Source organism: Drosophila grimshawi, unplaced genomic scaffold, assembly GCF_018153295.1.
Source record: "Drosophila grimshawi isolate 15287-2541.00 unplaced genomic scaffold, ASM1815329v1 contig_80, whole genome shotgun sequence".
Taxonomy (NCBI): domain Eukaryota; kingdom Metazoa; phylum Arthropoda; class Insecta; order Diptera; family Drosophilidae; genus Drosophila; species Drosophila grimshawi.
In genome coordinates this window covers 639,799-662,186 of record NW_025063639.1, presented here as the reverse complement: position 1 = coordinate 662,186, position 22,388 = coordinate 639,799, and the positions used below count along the sequence as shown (strand labels likewise).

General features: G+C 37.3%; 3 protein-coding genes across 20 annotated transcripts in view; 2 read left to right on the top strand and 1 right to left on the bottom strand.

Moving 5' to 3' along the window:
* LOC6570295 (twitchin) overlaps positions 1 to 5,122 on the top strand; it is a 60,516-nt gene extending 55,394 nt beyond the window's left edge. For all 18 annotated transcript variants that reach the window (XM_043215866.1, XM_043215855.1, XM_043215868.1 and 15 more), the window contains 6 exons: positions 305 to 1,347; positions 2,458 to 2,514; positions 3,263 to 3,384; positions 3,442 to 3,586; positions 3,651 to 3,953; positions 4,191 to 5,122. In XM_043215866.1, the coding sequence (XP_043071801.1) occupies positions 305 to 1,347; positions 2,458 to 2,514; positions 3,263 to 3,384; positions 3,442 to 3,586; positions 3,651 to 3,953; positions 4,191 to 4,825 (2,305 nt within the window). In that variant the 3' untranslated portion in view covers positions 4,826 to 5,122. The remainder of the gene's footprint in view (positions 1 to 304; positions 1,348 to 2,457; positions 2,515 to 3,262; positions 3,385 to 3,441; positions 3,587 to 3,650; positions 3,954 to 4,190) is intronic.
* A 723-nt stretch (positions 5,123 to 5,845) lies between these two features.
* Positions 5,846 to 12,189, bottom strand: LOC6570313 (mediator of RNA polymerase II transcription subunit 26). The gene is made up of 5 exons (XM_001996511.2): positions 12,022 to 12,189; positions 11,180 to 11,948; positions 10,364 to 11,002; positions 10,201 to 10,290; positions 5,846 to 9,368 (listed from the first exon to the last, which is right to left on the bottom strand). Exons 1-5 carry the CDS (start codon positions 12,085 to 12,087, stop codon positions 6,220 to 6,222), a joined length of 4,713 nt encoding a protein of 1,570 aa, XP_001996547.1. The 5' UTR covers positions 12,088 to 12,189; the 3' UTR covers positions 5,846 to 6,219.
* Positions 12,190 to 13,373: 1,184 nt separating this feature from the next.
* LOC6570314 (GIGYF family protein Gyf) lies at positions 13,374 to 22,369 on the top strand. The gene is made up of 9 exons (XM_043215826.1): positions 13,374 to 13,471; positions 14,084 to 14,477; positions 14,550 to 14,747; positions 15,332 to 15,599; positions 15,654 to 18,296; positions 19,758 to 20,774; positions 21,741 to 21,815; positions 21,875 to 22,029; positions 22,090 to 22,369. The coding sequence occupies exons 2-9, from the start codon at positions 14,121 to 14,123 to the stop codon at positions 22,213 to 22,215; spliced, it is 4,839 nt and encodes a 1,612-aa protein (XP_043071761.1). The 5' UTR covers positions 13,374 to 13,471; positions 14,084 to 14,120; the 3' UTR covers positions 22,216 to 22,369.
* Positions 22,370 to 22,388: the final 19 nt, after the last annotated feature.

Genomic DNA, 22,388 nt, shown 5'->3' with positions numbered 1-22,388 from the left:
TATTTACCACTTATTTAGTATTCATTTTAATTTATTTTGATCAAAGATTTCACTTAGTAACGGAATAAGAAATAATGAATAATTAATTAATAATGATTAACCTATTTTATTTATTATTTTTTATATTGTGGCCAAAGATTTCACTGATCAAAAATTTATAATTATTTAATTTATAATTATTTAATAATAATTTAATAATTTCGCTGAGTTGAAAATGAATTAATAAATAATTTTATTATATTTTTTGAGACAGTTAAGGAAAAATATTAAATGAATAAATTGAAATTTGGTTTTTCTTTTGTAGATTGAGTGGACTATCGCCATTTGCTGGGGATAATGATGTGCAAACTCTGAAGAACGTAAAGGCCTGTGACTGGGACTTTGATGTGGATGCTTTTAGGCATATATCCGAGGAGGGCAAGGACTTTATACGCAAACTGCTGCTTGCCAACAAGGAGAAACGGATGACGGCACACGAGTGCTTGCTGCACCCGTGGCTGACTGGAGATCATAGCGATCTGACACAGAAAATTGCTCGTGATCGTTACCTGGCGTATCGCGAAAAGTTGCGCAAGAAATACGCCGATTTCGAGAAATATTTACTGCCCATTGGAAGACTTTCGGAATATTCGGCGCTGCGCAAACTGCTCATGGAGAAATACAAGATATACGATGCGGTCTTCGATCGAAGGCAGGCAGCTCCTCGATTCGTTATACGACCATCGTCCCAGTTCTGCTACGAGGGTCAAAGTGTCAAATTCTATTGCCGTTGCATAGCAATTGCGACGCCAACTTTGACCTGGTCGCACAACAACATCGAGTTGAGACAGAGTGTTAAGTTTATGAAACGATATGCTGGAGATGATTATTATTTCATTATAAATCGCGTGAAAATGGATGATCGCGGCGAGTATATAATCAGAGCTGAGAATCATTATGGCTCACGGGAGGAGGTCGTTTTCCTCAATGTGCATCCACTGCCCAAGGAACAGCCGAGATATCGCACCGAATCGACACCGGTGCGTCGAAGGGAACCATTGCCCTACACCTTCTGGCAGGAAGAGTCGGAATCGGCGCCCAGCTTTACATTCCTATTGCGTCCACGTGTCATGCAGGCCCGCGATACCTGCAAGCTCCTCTGCTGCCTCAGCGGCAAGCCCGTACCAAGCGTGAAGTGGTTCAAGGATGGCCGGGAACTCAGCAAATACGAGTATGCGATGACCCACTCGGACGGTGTCGTCACCATGGAGATCATCGATTGCAAGCCATCCGATTCCGGCAAATACACCTGCAAGGCCACCAATTGCCACGGCACCGATGAGACAGAGTGTGTCGTCATTGTCGAAGGTAATCTATCATATATTAAACTCGACTATACAGACATAACATAATTTATATAAAGAATATGGAACTATCCCCAATGAATACTCTACTATTTATATACATAAAAATATTCCAATAAAATATTTATATATATATATATATACTATCCTAAATATATATATAAATAATCTGTACCACATTCACTTAATTATATAATTAATATATAATCGAAGCTATTATATATATAATATATAATTAAAGCTACCCACTAAATATTATACATAGAATATAATTATTATAAATAATACATATATATATTTACAACTATCCTTTATGAATCGACTACTAAATATATATAGATAATATATACCAATGGTAATTAAATATACATATTTGGAGCTATTCATTAGATATTGTGAATATATATATATATATATAAATTTATATATGTATATATATATATATATATATATAAATTTAAAACAAATAATTTTTATTATTTTTGTATTATATTTTCATTATTATTTATTTTTATTTATCAAAAAATAATATTTTTTAAAAAAGAAAGAAAAAAAACAGATATTAACTTTTATATAGATTTATTTTTATTCCCTATTTGTGTAGGTTATTAAGGAACTATTATTATATTATATTATTATATAAACTAGCTAAAGCTGAAATCGTATCTTTCGGCAGTTCTACAAAATTGTGGTCCGATAATAATTGATTATTTGTTATTTATTTGCCTATTCACAAGAAAATATATGTGATTTAAAACTGAACAAGTTACACTTATTCAAATACACACGGACTGATCATAGAAATATATAGAGAGATAGATAGATATTCATATATTTGTATCTACTATAATATAATTATCGTTTCTTATAATGTTTTTTATATAGACATTTTTTTTTATATATTTGTTTTTGACGATTAGGACTGCTCAGATATTATTTTAGTCGGTCAAACTCGACTTGATTTCTAATTTTAATGGTTGGTTGTCAAAAACAGCATCCAGGCAATTATAAAACTACAGAACTTAACTAGAATTTATCGACCAATAATTAATACAAATTCTTAAATATATATCCTGACTATCTGTCTCAACTATAAATTGCTAACTTTCTTCAGGTGAATGGGTAACGCCTGAGCAGGCAGAACTAGCACACAATTTCCTTTACTCAGGAGGTAATTCACAATTATCGAATTTAAAACTATCGTTACTTTTCTCCAAGCATGCATATATCCCCTATATATATAAAAAAAAAAAAAATACAAGTTATGAATGATCATTTAGGGCAAATGCTCTTGTTTTTAAATTAAATAAATAATTAAAAAAAAACACCCTAAATCATATATTGACTAATTCAAGTATCTGCAAAAAGCAAGACAGTTCAGTAAAAAGAGTGCGGTGTAATCTGTTTTAAAGTTTGATTACCCAGTTTTATTAAATCCCTTATATTATGTTTTTTTTTTCAAATTTGTATTAAAAATTCTATTTAAAGTTTTATTTAATTTAAAACCTTTTTGTCTTTAGATACATAAATTAAAACTATTCCAAGCTACTTTGCACTTTAGTATTGCAGTTGATTTGAAATGTTCGTCCCACTTATTACACTTAATATTAATAAATTATTAATAAAGCTGTTTTTCCTTTTGTTTCCTTGGGAGACCATTTAAAACTCTAACCTCAAAAAAAATAAAACCGACGAAGCAAGCCCAGCTAACAAAGATATTTTATAACACCTTATTGTTGATTATCATAATATTAAAAAATAATAAATAATAAATAATAAAATATACATTTTAAATATTATGAAAACCAGTCATTTAGCATGTATAAGTATTGAATCTATCATTGTGTATTTTGAAAATTTAAATATTCATATACATATATCGATTCATATTTTTGTATTTCTACTACTCCCGATAACAGATCGCAAATATATCGAGCAGCCCATAAAGCCAGCTCCACCGCCAATAATAACCACAAGACAGTTCGCATCGTCCAGCCAATCGCAGCAGACATCGAGCACTAGAACGGCGGCGGATGGCAGAGTAAGCGGTTAATCGACAACAGTTGACAGTTACTAATATAGGGCATGCATTTTGCAGACTACCAGCACCAACGTAAGCAGCACAAGTTCCTCAACGACACAGAATAGCATTTCAGGCAAGAAGAAATATGCGGCCAGTACCTCCTCGCTGCAGACGCCAGGCAGCCCAACACGATCTCGTAGTGCCACCAAAGAGCTAATACGTATGTCCATTAAATATAATATTTATTATATTAAAAATATACAATAAATATTTTTTATTTACAGTTCCACCCGACGATTCCTTAATGTGCAAACCGGAATTCACGAAGCCGCTGCACGATCTAACAATTCGCGATGGCGAACAGCTGGTTTTGACGTGTCACGTTAAGGGTGATCCAGAGCCGCAAATCACCTGGTCCAAGAATGGCAAATCCATTTCCTCATCGGAGATTATGGATTTGAAATATAAGAATGGCATCGCGACGCTCACAATTCACGAAGTTTTCCCGGAAGACGAAGGCATTTTCACCTGCACTGCGACCAATTCAATAAGCGCGGTGGAAACTAAATGCAAGCTAAGCATTAAACGTAAGAGAACAATTAGCAGTTACCGGTTTGCCACCTCATTTTGGCATCGAATAAAACGGCGAGCAAGCTTCAATCTAGCCTTTATTGTTATCGACTTACCACCATTGCGGCATTGTGTACAAAGCATGTCAGCTTATAGCTGAGCGTATCGTTCAAAATATATAAATAATTATACATATACAAATCAATTCTAAAAATACACAATTCAAATTGTAATTCTCTTTATTTATTTCACAGCTTTGGACAAACAATCGAGCAAGCGCCAAGCCACTGGCAACGATCAGCCACCAAAAATTGTAAGCCACTTGGAGTCGAGATTTGTGAAAGATGGCGATGCGGTCACACTGGCCTGTCGCATTATCGGCGCCCAAAAGTTCGATGTTGTCTGGCTGCACAACAACAAAGAAATCAAGCCCAGCAAAGACTTCCAATACACGAACGAAGCGAACATTTATCGCCTGCAAATTGCCGAAATATTCCCTGAAGATGGCGGCACCTACACCTGTGAAGCATTCAACGATGCCGGTGAATCGTTTAGCACGTGCACAATTAATGTGACAGTGCCTGGCGATGAACCCAAACAGCCGTCATTTGTTAAATTCCCCTTTTCTATTTCCGTTGCCGCTGGTGAGAATGCGACATTTGAATGTGAACTGGATGGGGAACTGCTCACTTTGGCCTGGCTTAAGGATGGCAAACCAATCGATGAATCACGCAATCGTTACTCGTTCACAAAGGATGGTAATCGTTACACGTTTGCCATCACTAAATGCACCCTGGACGATGTCGGCCAATATCAGGCAAAGGCCGTTGCCAAAAAGGGTGAAAGCCTCTGCGCATTCTCAGTGAATGTGCTCAGCGCTGAAGCCTAATTAAAAACAACTACCACAAACTTGATTTTACATTTTTGGCATATAAATATTTGTGTAATTAGACTGCTCATACAAACACACGCACGCACACACACACACACACACACACATCTATACATATGTATATATGCTCATGTGTGTATCATTTTATAAGTATTTCATTCTACGCACAGCTGACAGACATGCATAAGAAAAATGAGAGGGAGAGACGATTAGCGGTACTCTTGTGTTTGTATGTGTAAATTAAATACCTATTTGTACTTTAGAGTTAAACGAAATAATATTGCCAAAATACTACACATTGGAGAAATGTACACTTTTTTTTAATTTTTCCATTTGTTAAAGCTTTTATGTATTACATTCTTTAAATACGACGATAAACTCACAAAACGATACACACCGAAGAAGTTAATCAAACCGAATACACGAACCACTTTTGTGACTTGCGCTGGCATCCTCAACTACAACATCAAAACACCAATCAGTCAGAAAAGTTGATTCGTTTTTCGTTGGTTTTCTGCCCTAAAATGTGTTTTTTTTTTGTGGCACCTTAGCGGTTATTGACCCAAAAAATATATGATATTTAAACTATATACATTTAATAACGAAATTCAAATAAATTAATTACGAAATGCAATCAAAATAGCGCGTTTTTATTATTTGAGCAGCGCAATCGATTTTCACGCTCAATTTGGCACATGCTGGGCGACAGCTGATCTCTGCCTATCTCGGAACAGCCATGTTATTTCTGCGCGCGCTTTCATACATATTTCCCGGTCCCGCAGCTGTATTCACTTTGCTAATCGCTCTCTCAACCCCTCACCTCCTACAAGAGGTTGTTTCCCATTCCCTCCTTGAACATGGATGGTAAGAAAAGTTATGTATTTTTGAAGTCAAATAAAAAAGTGTGCAACAAAATATAATCGGCGTATGACTAAATTTATTTACATTCCATGTACATTTCAGTTTTTATTACATTTAAAAAAAAACGTATAAGATATACATAATATATATATTTATATATAAGAGATAAAGATGCGAAAAATGATCAACGATATATAAACTAATATATATATATTTGAAGTGGTTCACTTAAATTAATGCCAAAAACTTTCAGCTAACCGAAACGAAAAGGCCAAAAAAAATTAAGAAACTTAATTTGAATATCAGGAAAAAAGAAATACAAAAAAGAAGAGAAGTTTTAAAGATTGACTCGCACTGGAATAAAAACATATTCCAGGACATTGGAAGGGTAGTCGTAATTGAATTACAATTCCACTTGACTTCCACTGATGTTGCTGCTGCTTCTTCTACATCCTCTTCCGTCTTCTTCTTCTTGATTTATTTTAATTCCTATCACAAACAGCAGCAAAAATGTTCATATGTATGCATGTTCATTCAAGCACAACGTATGGCAATACAATTAACGGTTCTTCATTATAGGATTGCAGCTGCAGCACCTGGTGCCACTCCTTAAACTGCTGCTGCTGCAATCGCTTTTTATCTGTTTTCAGTTGTTCTGCTTCAGCGTCTTCTTGGACGTTGACGTCGACGTCGAGCAGCACTGCGCGCATTCCCGTTATATTTTCCAGTGCAGGTTGAAGCCGTTTTTCGCAACTCGCTTCCAACATGTTAGATGCCGCCGTCGTCGCTAACGTTGTTTGTTGCATGACGCCACATTTAAAATTATTATTATGCTCTTCACATGTTTCATTGTTTCTCTGTTGTTGTATTTGTTTGGCGTAAATAGAATTAAATGTGGGCAGCATGTCATTATTATTGTCTAAGCGCAACTCAGCAAGCGTCGTTACGTCGTTGGCTGCGTCGATTTCTGCGGATACTTTGATGATTTCTGATGCTGCTCTGCCTTCATCTGCTGCATCTGCTCCCGCTTTGCCTTCGTCTTCCTCTTCGCCTGCTGCTACCGCTTCGTCTTCGCTTTCGTCGTCTACTTCTTCTTCCTCATCATCATCTGTATTTAAGCACAGCTGCTCATCGTTCTCATAGTCGGTATGTATATTGGCAGCAATGCGCACACTTTGGTCAGTCTCATTCTTTAATTTATAATTATGTGCAGCAGCTGCTTCCAGTTCCGTTTCCAATTCGCTGCTATCATCGCTGCTACTGCTACTGTAATTCAAAAGGCGCTCTTTTTGTCCGGAGGCATTTTCGAATTTTAGCTCATTGGTGAAAAACAATTTGCGATGTAATTGTTTCACACTATTATTATTATTATTATTGTTATTAAATAGATGCTTTAGTGTTATGTCTATGGGCGGACGACGATAACGATGACGATGATGACGGCGTCGATAACGATAACAGCGCTCAACATTATGCAAACAGCTGGGCGTTGCCGCCATCGTTGCTTGTTGTGTCATTTGCTGCTGTTCTTTTTGCACTCCTTCGCTGTTATCGGCATCGTTTTGAGTTTTAACAACAGCCACCACTATATTGGGTGATATATTTGCTGATATCGAGTTGACGGGCGAATTAATTTTACTCGGCGTCTTCTTAATAGTTAAAACCAAATGATTGTTTCCATTATTTCCACCACGGCGAATAATAGCATATTCATTGTCGTTGTTATCGTTATCGTATTCGTGCTCCAGCACGACAGCATCCTCGTCCAGTGTTGTCGACCGACTGCGCAACGAGGCACGCTCATCGTCGTCATCCTCCTCGTCTTCGCTAGCAACAGTCTGCAGCATTCTTTGACAATCATTGCTTAGCTTGTTTCTCGTTTCGTGTCCATTGTCTTCTTCCGGCTCCTGTTGCTCATTTTGGTCTTGCATATTTCGGTACTGACGCTTCTGCTCACCCTGCTCCTCCTGTTGCTGCTCATTTTGCTCCTCCTGTTGCTCATTTTGGTCTTGCTCCTCCTCCCGCTGCTCATCCTGTTCATCACTGCTGTTGTTGCAGCTGCTGCTGCTATAATTGCTTATGTGCGGCAATTGTCCGTTGATGGCAATTTTAATGCGTTTGATGCGCGGCTTTTCATTTATTGATAACTGCTGCTGCTGTTCTTGCTCATATCTGTTCGCTTTTCGTCGCTTCTTGCGATTGCGTTCGATAACATGCCGTTCTGCCACTTGTTCGCTTGTACGCCGAATTCTTACCTTTGCATTAATTGAATTTTGTGTTTGCTGTGAACTAAAATTACTGCAATCGCTATTGTTACTGCTGCTGTTGCAGCGATTACTTGTTCGATTTGTTATCGATAATTCGGAGGCTACATAGCTGAGCTTTGTATCAGCTTCCTGTGCCACCTTTAGCAAATTATAACCATCCGCTTGATCAGCTATAACATTGTTATCGTTCGCGTTATCGATGTGCACACGCAACGGACTTGGACCGCTCTTAATTTGCTGCCTACTCGCTGCCCGTTTCAATGACATTTCGTTCCATTCCCTCGCCGCGCGTCGTCGACACGTTGGTAAACATTTGGCGACACCCAAAAATGTTGGCAAATAATTCTTCATTTTTTTTCCATCCCTCTTCACATTCAGATTCTGTTTGAATTTCAATTCACTCAAATCCTTGCGTATCATTTCGTAGGTGAGTGAACCATATTTTGGAACCACATCCGAACCATCTCGAACTGAATAAGTTTGATCATTGATTCTGCTGTTCCAATTCCCATAGTTTCCAGTGTTGTTCCAATTGCCATTGATGTTGGGCACATAATAATTGTGCAAGGCATTTATGTGAAAGGTGGTCACTTTGTTTGTTTGTATTTCGAAACGCTGACGGGCCAAACAATCGGGATCTTCGTGAACGGTGTATATCGATAGAGGAACTAGTTCTGTTTGATTATTACCAGGATCTGATTCCATCTGCAAATCGACAACAGAATGCAAATTATTCACTTCATTAGTTGTGGTCGATTTCAGTTCATTTGGTTCATTTGTATTGGGCGCATTCCTATCGGGTATTTTTTGCATTATCGATTGCATTGGATCATCATCGTCATCGAAATCCAAATCGAATATCGATTTAATTGGTTTACTGGGCGCAATCGAAGTAGGCATTATCTTTGTCACATCAGCATCAGCCGCAGCAGTTAATTTCTTTTGCTGATTATCAATATTTCGATTAATCGACTCTGTTTGCTGTTGTTGCCCTCTTTCTCGGTGATCCTCAACAGTCTCGGAATTTAATTCATTATTATTATTATTGTTGCTATTCTCATCGTTAGTTGGGTTTAATTTGGGTGCATCCTCAAAAATTAGGCAAGTGCAGGGTACAATTTGTGATCGATATAAACGCTCTGTCTCGCTCACACTCAGTGGTGCATTTAGGCTACGTATCAATTGCATTAACTGATTGCTCACATCATAATTACCCCCCGCAGAGTGGTTCAAGTTCATCCGGCTCAAAGGTGAATGGGTCCTCGACTCTGCATCATGATCGCATTCGGTATTTATCAGTCTCGATGTCGCCGATATCGTTTGCTGCGAATTGTTGCTATTGCTATCTTCCAAAGAATGCCTCCGAGAAGGTTCCGCCGATGTTAACGTCTCACTATCCGTATGAACAGAGGCTGTACAAATATTATATATATTATACAGTTGATTAAAAAATAGTAAGTGCTTGAAATGCTAAGCTATTTTGTAGTTTTACGTTTTGCTATATATATATATATATCTGTCGATATATACTATATCATAAATATCAGTCGATAAGCACTATCAAAAAATTACAAAATAAATTTAGTTCAAATTAAATTCAAATTTAAATTAAGATATAAAAATTAAGAGAATAAATAAGAAACAACACAGATATTAAATATATATAAATAAGATCAATATTGTAAAATGCTATTTTGTAGGTTTGCTATTGCTATGGTTTCTATATAAAAAATACAACAAATTAATTGTAGTAAAACAAAAAAATAAATAAAAATTCGAATAATTCCCAATTAAATATTGAATGGAACATAACTCAAATGATTACTAATGGGCGACATTAGAACATTATGGATATTTTGAGATAGAGACATATCTAATGCTATATTTAATACACAAAGAAAAGCAACTAAACTCACATATTTTGGATATGGATGAACAGGATTTAAATTAATATCAAGGCAAATTGGGAACACTCATACAGAATAGATATTTTGGGTGCGCATAGATCTCAACACATATTCGGTATATCACTATACACTTATACTAGATATTTTAAATGTACAGTATTTAACTGATTACTGAAGTCAATTGGAGGAAACTAATATATTCTAGATATTTACTGATGTTTTCTAAATTCTAGATATTCAGGGACTACATGCAGATCTGTTCCGACATGTTTTCTAAAGACACATTCTACATTTATATACTGTTTGTTATCCATTTCGTTAGTTCTGCAGAGCTCACCTTCAAGTATCGTTGAAAATTTATCGTTGCCCAATTGCGAAGCATTCGTCGAAAAGGTCTCCAAGTTGTGTGGCGAATGCAACGACGTTTCTAAAAAGCGAAAAACAATTAATTAATAAAAATAATAATGATAAATACAATATATGAATATAGAAGAACCCACCCGAACATGAGGAAGTTGGTCTCGCATCACGATTATTCAATTTGCTGGCAGCAGCTGAAACTGAGGCAGAAGCAGGCAGAGCAGAATCACCTCGATAAGAAATACTCAACTTACGACTTTGAATATCGTTGAAGAGTTCCTTGGTAGTTTTCACCTTTTTCACGCCGGAGTTGAAAAATATTTGCTGCGACAAACTGGAGGATTCCTTGGCAATGAGAGAATCGACGCCTTTCGAGCCCTTTTTGCGACCACGTTTTTTAGGAACTTGAGAGAGAATATTCTCGCTGCGTTGGTAATCTTGGGGCTTGTTTACAGCTGGCATCTGTTTATTGCTACCCTCATTATGACTAATGGGAATCGATTGCTCCTCGAAGGGGGAGAGACGGCTCACAGAATTACTCGAATCATTGTGAAGCATGTAATCCTCGTAGAGTTGCTGTTGTTGTTGTTCCGGCTCCGGTTTCTTTTGTCCATTTACGCTTACCGGCGGCGGATTATTATTGTCCTCGAATTGTGTTAACGACTTGAATCGACCGGCAAATGTTAAATCCGCTGCATTGGAACGAGAACGATTATTATTCAGCGTATTATCGCCCGATAATATGGAGCTCATCGAACTATTTGATAATGATAAGATTTCTAAATGGAAAATGAGAAAGGATAGATAATTAGTATAGAAAAAATTATGTAGATAAATACATATACATTATATATAAGTATATTTATGACTTTTAAACATAAACATAAATAAATAGAAAACATAAATAAATTAATAAATAATAATTAATATTTTCTTTTTTTTTTTAAATTATTTACCCGAATCTGTGGGATATATTTTTCTGCCCAGCTGTTGTGGTTGTTGTTGTGCCAAATTGTTGCGAATTATAGACCTGGGCATTTGTAGTGGCAAATCATCCTTGAGATAAGTTAATAAATTTGTTGCTGTTGTTGTTGCTAATTTTTCGCGCTCCTTTCGCGATTTTTTTTCCTTCTTCAATTTCTTGGGCCTGGGATAGAAGGCGGGAAATGCTTGTTGTTGTTGTGGTTGTTGTTGCGATGAGGCAGATGCAAATGAAGATCGATTTATATTGGATTGAATGCGTGCCTCATTCTCATTCTCATCCGAATCAGAAACAATATCGATAACAATCGGTGGTTCATTTGATTTATCGATATCAGATTTAGGCTTGAACGAGGAGAAATCTACGCTGTTATCGAGATGATTTAGGGAGAAATTTGAGGCCTCGGGCATAAAGGAGGATGAAGAGGTTGAGGCAGAGGCTGAGACTGAAAGCTGTGGATGAACCACATTATCTACGATAATAATTGATTCATTTATCGGCTTGTTAATCGTCGCTGTTGTTGTTATCGCTGGCTGAGAATCACTTGACGTTTGATTAATCCCAACCATTTCACGCCATTTTTTCAGCAGCGATTTCGCCCGGCGTGCCAATTGATCATTTTTCGTGCGACGACGCAATTGGTTAATATATTTCGCCAATCGGGTGGCCTCCAATTGCTCCTTCGTGATCGTTGTGCCCTCCAGTGTACAAATAACAGCGAGTACCGCCTCCATATTAATGACCTGTAAATGTTAATTAACATTTGAGTTAACAGTGACTCCACAAATAGAGTGAACTAGTTTCGTGTAAACTTACATCATAGTTTGGATCGAGTGCCTGCGATAGGTGTGAGGTCAATTGCTGGATTTGGTTTTGGTTCATTTATATAAAACAAAAAAACCCCCCCCAAGGCTATTTTTCTCTTTTGCTCTTTTTTGCCGTTGCCGTTCTACTCAATTGTTTTTGTTGTCGCTTTGCATGGAGCTGCAAAATATAAAAAAAAAAAATAACTTCACACACAGACACATGCGTATATATATATATATATATATATATATCAGCTTTGCTTGCGTCCTTTGCGTACATGTTCAACACTATAAATTTACATGCTGCCCATTTATATACACACACACATATATATATATATGTATATATATATTTGTACACATATATACATTATTTAAGCAGCTATTGTGGTATTTTTTATTACACTCGATTTGAAATATTTAGCTAATTTGTAATTGCTTTTCATAAACGAAATTTACAACAATTTACTGAACACACACACACTTCTTTTTAACTGCTGCTGCTGGCTTCGTTCACACGCGTTCACGCACAAATCATGCCCCGTTTCTGATTACCTTTATTTTTATTATTATTTTCTTTCAATTATAACATTAAAGTCCTGCTGCTGTTGACAAACGCACTTGTTGCGTTTTATTTGTATTTGCACAGGCCGTGTCGTTTAAGCTACTCTTTTTTTTTTTAATAATTTTCAACACAATTCGCCATTTTCTGATATGGAGATGTGCAAATGCATATCGACTCATCGCGCTGCACTAAAACATCGACATCAACCCATTTCGCTATATCGACTAGAAGTGTATAGCAACGCTAAAAGTTGCCTCAATAGCAGCTGGCAGCGCTCTACAGTTAAATAAACTATTTTCTATAATGAAAAAATGCGGCCAGATTTTTTATTTTGTTCAAAACATATTTTAGTGACTCAAATTAGTTAAACAAAATTTAAATTACTTTTAAAATTAAATTTTACAAAATAAATGGAATAATTTCAATTATTTCGTTATTTTCTGTATTTAATTAAAATAATATGTATTTGTTTTATAAATATTTATTTATATATATCTACGTACAAAAGTATAACGTATAAAAAGGTATACATTTCAGTACTAATATTTATTTATATGATTTATACATTTATTATTATTTATTTATACACACATCTTTTATTATTTTATACACAAATATGAATATTTCTTGCAATTGGCAACGCCTTTCTACACAATACTATTGCAAGTGTGCTTATATCGATATCGTGTTAGGTTAGTTTTCCGCTGCGATACACGTGAAAAGTAAGTGTTACACGAGTAATGCTCACCGCTAAATAACACACACTACCTCTTGCATTCGTACACTATACGTGAGTGCCAACACTACGAATAGTCTTACAAGAAAAAAGGAATTGCGAACAATTACCACCAATCGAACACCAATTTTGAGCTTTTTCCACGTACATTTGACCTTGGTAAAGTAAATGACAAAAATATACGAGAAAAATATTGAAACTTAAGCACAATTACAAGGCTAAGTGCAATTTTTTTTTTTTTTGGAGCAGGGTGTGTGCATGCATGTGTGTGTTCGTGTGTGCAGCGGTGTCGTAGCGGAATGGGGGATGCCAACTTCACGCAAACTAACTAAAATGAACTAAAAAACGTCACAAAAACGTGCAATAAAGCACTAAAACACATAAAGCGTTAAAACTGCAGCAGCAACAGCAGTCAGTTCTTTTTTAATATCTATAATATATATTTTATCTGAGAATATTTTTGTTGGATACTATTTAAAATTAATTAAAAATTTTTTGAATGTGTGTGTTGGTGTGCGTGCAATTTGCATGCAGCTTTGCATTTGGATTGGTTTTTGAGGTTATGTTTGCTAAGCTGCTGCTGCTTTGCTATTTTTGATGATTTTTTTGTTATTGTTATAAATTTATTTTTTCTGCTTGCTTTTAGATAGATATATGTATTTATTTATCTATGTGTGTATGTAGTTTATGTATATATGTGTATATTTTTTTCATATATATATTTTCAACAAGCTTTTTTTAATTTAAAATTTGTTGTATATATTTTTGCAGCCAACAAAGAAATTTAAGCAAAAGCAGAAAATAAAAAATGACAGATTCTATGAAATTTGGACCCGAATGGTTGCGCAATATGTCCGCCGAGCCCGCCAATAATTTGGCCAATAGCTCTGCCACAAATCCCCCCCTACATAGCAGCAGCGGGGGTGGAAGTGGTGGTGGGGGCGGGGGAGTTGGGGGCATTGTTGCAGCCAGTTGCCGTAATATGTTTCCGGAATATCGTTACGGGCGGGAGGAAATGCTATCGCTATTCGATCGAAATTGTTTGTTGCCACAAATATTGCCATCGTTTAAGAAATTATTTGTGGAAAAGGTGCAATTTCCTTTGGCACTGACGCCCAGCACCGAGGATGATCTAAATAATAGCCAAAGTCAGCTGGGCAGCAGCGTAAGTTAATGCTAAAAAAAAAAAACGAAGCAAAATATGGCTAACTGCTCATCTCTCTCTTTTTTTTTTTAGTCTCGTCCCGCTTGGCTGCAGCGTTCGCCGGGCACCTTTGGTTTGTCCGCACGTGGCTCTTCCGCCGGACGGGGTGGCGGTGGTGGGGGCGGTGGCAATGTGGAACGTGGTCGCATGCGTGGCAAGTCCATTTATCATCCGATCTATCAAAGAGCGAGCAATATATACGACGATAGTCTGTCCAACATTGCACTGAAGGTGAGTGTGGACAATTTCTATGTTGATTGACGATTAATTGTAGCTTGAATTTATTCCCTCTCTTAAGATATTTGTCGATTGATTGATTCAGCTGATATAAACGGTTGATTTCTACGTGATTAATGCTGGAACTTAATATTTCCTTCTCTTGAGCTTGAATTAAATTGAATTATTGATTGATTCTTGAATTTAATTCACCTCTCTATAACTCTATTTGTTACTGATTGATCATTGACTGATGTGTGAATTTAATCTATACCTTTATCTCTCTTTTATTGATTGATGCTCGGACTTAATCCTCTCGCCTTGTTGATTGATGATTGAAGATTTATTGTTGCTAGATTTTAACTTCCCTCTTTTGATCTCCCTTATATTGATTGATGCTTAAATGTAGTGATCTCTTTCTTGATTGATTGATGTTAGATCGTTGCTTGATTCAATTTAATCTCCCTTTTGAGCTATTAAATTATGCTTGAATTTAACCCGCACTCTTCGTCTCTATTGATTGATTGATGCTCAATTTTAACACCTCTACTCTCTTGCACTTTCCTTCTTGACTAAACTCTTTATTACTTTTCGTTTAGCCCGATCGCAATTGGAGCGAGCGCAATGGTTCGGCTGAGCCGACCGCTGTAAATGTTGTTGCTGCTGGCGTCGATTGGAATGGCGGCACGCCCAGCTCCAGCCCACGCAAAGATTTCTCCAGTCACAATCGCAATCTCGAGAATTGGCGACGCAATCGACACGAAGACGGTGCTGCCGATGGGACGGCAGGTGGAACTGGAGGAGGCGGAGGTGGGATTGTTGGCCCCGAGGTGGCAGGTTGGCGCAGTGGCGGCAATCAACGTTGGGGTAAACCAAAGGAGCTTTAAATCTTCAATCCCTAATCGATTTGCCATTTTCCAGGTCGTTCCACCAGCTGGCGAGATGAGGAACAACTACCAACTGTGGGCAACTTGGACGCAGTAGCAACAGTTGGTGGCATGCAACGTTCCATTTCAGTGATTGGCACTGTAAACACGGAGCGTGAACGCAACAATTCCAAATCGAGCGGCGGACGTTCCAAATGGCCAGGAATTGATGCAGCTGCCGAGGAACATTTGCCCGAATGGGCAATGGAGAATCCCTCCGAAATGGGCGGCACTTTTGATGCCAGTGGCGCTTTTCATGGCGACACTTTGGAAGCAGCCGAGCAGCTGAAGAAGGAGCAAGTGGAACGGGAAATTGAAAGGGAACGAGCAGAGATTGCCTCAAAAGACGAAGATGTTAAAATCAACGAGGTGGAGCAATCAAAAACAGCAGCCAAGTCGGCTAATAATAATAATAATAGTAATGGCAACAATAATAATACGCCGGTGCCAGCGAAGGCAACAGAAACAGCTACGGATAAGCTGTCAGCACTTGGTGGCGACATATCGGATCGCTTTAAGGAAGTGGCCAATGAGGTGGAGAAATTAATTATGGATGATGAAACGGAGCAGCAGCAAATGGGAGCTGCAAGTGGAGCTGCAATTGGAGTAGGAGGAATCGGAGCTAAGGGAGGAGTTGGAGCTGTAGCTGGAGTTAAAGGAGGAATTGGGGCAGGAGCTGGAGGCGGAGCTGAAGTTGAGGCCACAATTAGACGATATGGCTTAAGCTGTTTAACAACACTGGAGGAATTAAATATGAGACAGCAGCAGCAATTACCGCAACAACAGCATCAGCAATTGTCACAGCAACAATTAAGCCAACAGCAGCAGCAACAATTGCCCCAACAACAGTTGCCTCAACAATTACCACAACAGCAGCAACAGCAACAATTGCCTCAACAGTTGTCACAACAATTACCCCAACAACAACAGCTGCACGTGCAGCAGCAGCAACAGTTGCCGCCAACCCATCTATCCGTGTTGACACCACCGCCCCACGTGCTCTCAGCGAAATTGAATGATTTGTGGTTCTATCGGGATCCACAGTCGAATGTGCAGGGGCCGTTCAGTGCGCTAGAGATGACTGAATGGTATCGGGCTGGCTATTTTAATGAGGCGCTCTTCGTGCGGCGCATTTCTGACAGCTGTTTTCGGCCGCTGGGCGAATTGATTAAATTGTGCCACGGCAATATGCCGTTTACGCACAGCCATCTGCTGCCTACGCCCAGCGAACTGGACACTTTGCAACAGCTAAAATTGCCACAACAACAGCAACAGTTGCCACAACAACAGCAACAGTTGCCACAACAGCAGCAACAGTTGCTGCTACAGCAGCAGCAACAGCTCAAGGCAAATGTGACAGCAGCAGCGGATTCTTTGAGTGCTGCTGTCAAAAATCATTTGGGGCACAACACGCCACGCCTGGACACCTCGCACATGCTGACGATGCGCTTCCAAATGTTGCAAGACCAGTACATGCAACACCAGGAATATCAAATACTCACCGAGCTATCAAAAAACGAATGCTTTCAACGTATGGATGTGGCACAAAGAGAAGCCTACGTTCGCAGCAAGGTGCAACTGTTGGTGCTGCCCGAATATCTGAGCAGTTTTAGCGGGCTGAGCAACACGTTGGCTGCTTTGAATCCCATTGCTGGGAATCAGCTAAATAGCGCCATTGCACAGCAGGCTAAAAAGGAACAACAGCAGCAGCAACAGTTGCCACAGCAGCAGCAATTTGATCAGCGTTTGGCTGCTCAATTTTTAGATGCGAATGATTTTATATTAAATGCACAATTATTGCAGCAGCAACAACAACAATTGCCACAGCAACAACAGCAACCAGAACAGCAACAATCAGAGCCAGAAACAGATTTGAACACAGCCAGCGATCTGGATTTATTAAGTGAATACAATTTGCGTATGATGCTGCGTGGCGCCAGCAATACACAGCAACAATTGCCACAGCAGCAACAGCGTCAGGCAGCAGCAGTAGCAACAGTTGCTGCTGGTTTAGTCAAGCCCAATTCAGTTGTTGACTTTATGACTGAAACACAGGTATTAATGTTGCCCATGTGGCAGCAGCAACAACAGCAACAATTGCCACCGCAGCAGCAGCAGCAACAATTGCCACCGCAGCAGCAGCAGCAACAATTGCCACCGCAGCAGCAGCAACAGTTGCCCGCTAGCTGGCCTAATTTGCCCAATGCCAAAGTTACTTTATGGGATGTGGAAACGCTAGAAGAAGAACAAAGCCAACAATTGTTGCTGCAACAACAGCGACAACTAGATTTTGTGGACAAGCCAGCAACGATTGTTGCCGACAACAACATGGAGCAGCAACAACAGCAGCATTCGCAACCAGCAACAGCAGTTGCTAAGGCAAACAGCAAGCAGCAACACCAACAGCTGATGAAAGCAGCTGGTAAATTGCAGGCGGATCTGAAGGTCAGCGACGAAGAGCGTCGGCGTGAGCTGGCCGAGGAGAAACGTCGCCTCAAAGAGGAACGCAAGCGTCAGCAACAGGAGGAGGAGAAACGCAGGGCGATCCTCGCAGAGGAGGAGCGTCAACTGCAGCAGCAGGAGGAAAAGGAGCGACAACAACAAATTCAAGCACAGCGACGCAAGGCGCTCCTCGGTGGTGGAGTAGTGGGAGGAGGAGGAAGTGGAGCTGGTAATGTGACACAAGCAGCAACAGCAACAGGTGAGTAAAAAAAAATGGCTGATTGAGCAGAACAGAAAAATAACAAAACAGATTCAAGCAGGTGAGTAGAGAATTAGCTGATTGATTGATTGAGCAGAACACTGCTGAATAAAACAGAATCAAAAAATAGAACTAATCATGAGATGATCGATTGAACAAAACAGACTAAAACCAAAAAAGCACGTGGATTGTTTAATTGAGCGGTTCAAATTGATTGATTGAATCTTTGAGCAGAACAGAACAAAAGTAGTATACTCATATGGTTGATTGATGCAGCAAAACAGAAACGGAACTCATAATATGATAATTGATTGATTGAACAAAGCAGACTAAAGCCAAAAAAAAAAAAACACATCTTGGATTGATTTATTGCGCAGATCAAATTTATTAATTGATTAATTGTTCGCTTGATGCAGCAAAACAGAAACAGTAACCAGTATCCAGCTTAAAGCAACAAAAAAAAAAGCCAGAAAACTATCAAGTTGTTTGACTGATTGGCATAGCCCTGTCAAAAAGCACAAATCTCAAGATAATCAAGATTATTAATAATTAGTAGAGAGAGTGAGCAGAATCAACGGCATTATTTTTATATAATTTAAAATAAAATTCAAATATTTAAATTTAATTACAAAAAAGTCCAAGTATTTGCAAGGTGTATTTATTTAAATTATTATTTTTTATTTAATTTATTATTATATATTTAATTTAATTAATTTAATATTATGTATATAATTTAATATAATTTACTTATGCATTTAATTAGCTGCTCATTTAATGTGATTAATATTTGTTTAAATTTTGTTTATTTATTTATAAATTTATTTAGTCACCACACAAAAAAAGAGAAGTAAAACATAGTTTAAATTAAATTTAAAATGAAATTAAAATATTAAATTTAAATAAAAAAATAAATATTTATAAGATTAACGGTTTATTTATTTTATATGTTATTCTTTTTCATAATTTATTTTATTTCGTAATATATGTATTTATTTAAAAGACCAAAAAACCCAGAAACTAGAAAATATATTAAATTCAATTAAAAATACAATTTTATCTGAATTTTAAATAGAAAATAAGAATTATTTAAAAGCTTTATAATATTATATATATATATAAATTATATATATATATATATAAATTATATATATATATATATAAATTATATATATATATATATATATATATATATATGTATATAATTTTTTATGATCAGCAAAAAAAAAAATACAAAATCTAGCAAATAGATGAAACTCAATTAGAAATACAATTAAATACTTACATTAATATAAGGAAAGAACAATATATTTAAGATTATTAAAATTATCTTATAATTATTATTTAAAAATAATTTATAATTAATTGCGATTAACAGCTGTATGATTTTATGCTCAACAGGTGCTGCAGCTGCAACTGGAAGTGTGGCAAGCAAGCAAGCTGCAACCCTTTCGAGCAGTGCTGCCACAAAGAGTGAGCCGCAAATGTTGCAAGGTGGTAGTCTGCGCTCCTCGTCGTCATCGATAGCCCCTTGGTCGCTGCAGACACCTAACGTGGGCAACATTGCCCCCGGCCTGGCGGAGATACAAAAGGCCGAGCGGCGCGAACGCCGTGCTGATCAGCAGCGTCAGCAGGAGCAGCTGGAGAAGCAGATGCGTGCAACAGCCGCAGCGGCAGCAGAGGCAAGCGATGCGCTGCTCAAGTGGCAAGCAACACCAGGTCCAACTTTGGTGATGAGTCTCGCAGAAATTCAAGCGGAAGAGGCCAAGCGACTGGCAAACGAACTGCTCGAACAGCAACAGTTGCAGCAGCAGCAACAGTTGCAGCAACAGCAACAACACTTGCAACAAGCAACACTTGCTGCCAGTTTGAGTGTGGCCAGCAACAATATTTGGGGAAACAGCACCAACAAGGCTGCTTGGAGCTCTGCAGCAACAGCTGCCTGCCTCTGGGATGAACCAGGAACAACAGTTGCAGCAGCAGCAACTGTTAAACCAGCAACAACAGCTGCTGCTGTTTTGGCTACTGGTTTGCCCAGCAGCAACAAGTTGCAAGCTGCTGCTGCTGGCAAATCTGTGTTGCCCTCGTCACGCAATCTACGGAAAAGTCAAACGTTGCCAGCAATGCAAAGCTCAACAGCTGCTACTATAGCAGGTGCAATTGCAACTGTTGCCAAGAGTTCCACTTCGAAGCAGCAACTTAAAGTAACCACAACTAAAATAGCTGGCAAACTTACCACAGCTACTGCTGAGGAGAAAGCAGGCAAACTGACTGGTGGCAAGCAGCAACAGCAACAAACTGGCAACAACATCAGCGACTCTGCTGCTGCCTCATCAAGCAGCAAGGTCAGCGAATATGAAAATGAGTTTACAACTTGGTGCATGAAGAGCTTGGACAACATGGCTGCCAAGGTGGATGGTGAGTTTAACTGCAATCTAAATTTATTTAAGTTTATATATATTATTCAAATATTTATTTTATATAATCTTAATAATTGAAATGTGTATTTAGTCGTTTTTAAGTCAGTTTCAACTGGAGACAACCAGTTACAAATTTAAACTTTGTAAATGTTCATTATTTTTGTATACCATATAGTAGTAGTAAGTATAATTCTTAAAATATTTAATTTATATATTTTTGTAATAATAATCATTAATTTTATTTCATTTCAATAATGGCTAAATATATATTTCAATATTATTAGTATTATTATTAAATAAATATAATAAATATTTGACTAATATATTAATACATTTTCCAAATATAAAGAGACGTCACCCAAAGCACTTTTTACTATATAAAAATACTTTAGTTTTTATGATCTAGTATTTGTAGTAGTAAAATAACCCATATTAATATTAATTTCATCTGTACATCTTTAATAATAATAATAATACCCATTCATATACCTGTAAATTTGTTGTCCTGCAAGTTCTGTAAATATTATTATTTATATTAGTATATATATAGTAAATATATTTTGTACATGTGAAAGACTCGGAATAATATCCCAGAAATATCTATTTTATATATAACCTTGCAATCCCTGTATTTCAATTATTTATATTATTATCTATGTATTTACTGTTTGTAATAGCATAATAACGCATATATATTTAATAAGTATATTTGTAATAATAATAATATTTAATATCCCAAATATATTTTATGCACTTATTATATTTATATATGATGTATTTATTTTTTTTGATTTATATTTATGTATTTATTATTTATTTTGTATATTTGTAATAATGACACTAACAGCCCTTATGCTATATATACTATTATTTATTAGTTAGATATTTATTTATTCTATATATATGTCATACTAATAATCAACTATGAATATAAATTATTAATTTTACCACCCTTAATTTGCAGTTCCAACATTTGTGGCCTTCTTGCAAGACCTGGAAGCACCCTACGAAGTGAAGGATTACGTGCGCATCTACCTGGGTATGTAAAATCACAAATATATGTATCTATAACTATCTATAAATGATCAACTGTTGCAGGGGAGGGCAAAGAGTCGACAGACTTTGCCAAGCAATTCTTGGAGCGGCGCAGCAAATACAAAAGTTTGCAACGCGCCCAAAATGCACACAATGACGATATGTGCAAACCGGCACCGGCCATAACACCCTCCAGCAATGACAATGCCGAAAATAAGGTAATTTCGACTCGTATTCCCCTTAATATCTTAATTAGATACCATTTTTCCCATTCGCAGAACAAGCAAAAGAAAATCAAGAAAAATAAGATGACCAAAATGGATGCGCGTATTTTGGGTTTCTCGGTGACTGCTGCTGAGGGTCGCATTAATGTCGGTGGTCGCGATTATGTCGATGGACCGTAACAACACCTCCCACGGGCCATTTTCCGGCGGAAAGTTGCTAGTTATAGTTTAAAAATTGAATTTGAATTTGATTTGAAAGAAACACAGAAAGGTCACAATTGGATGTGCCTATAAATCTGTTATAAATAAAAACAACAGAATTCATATAAACCTATATATATATTTATGTCTAA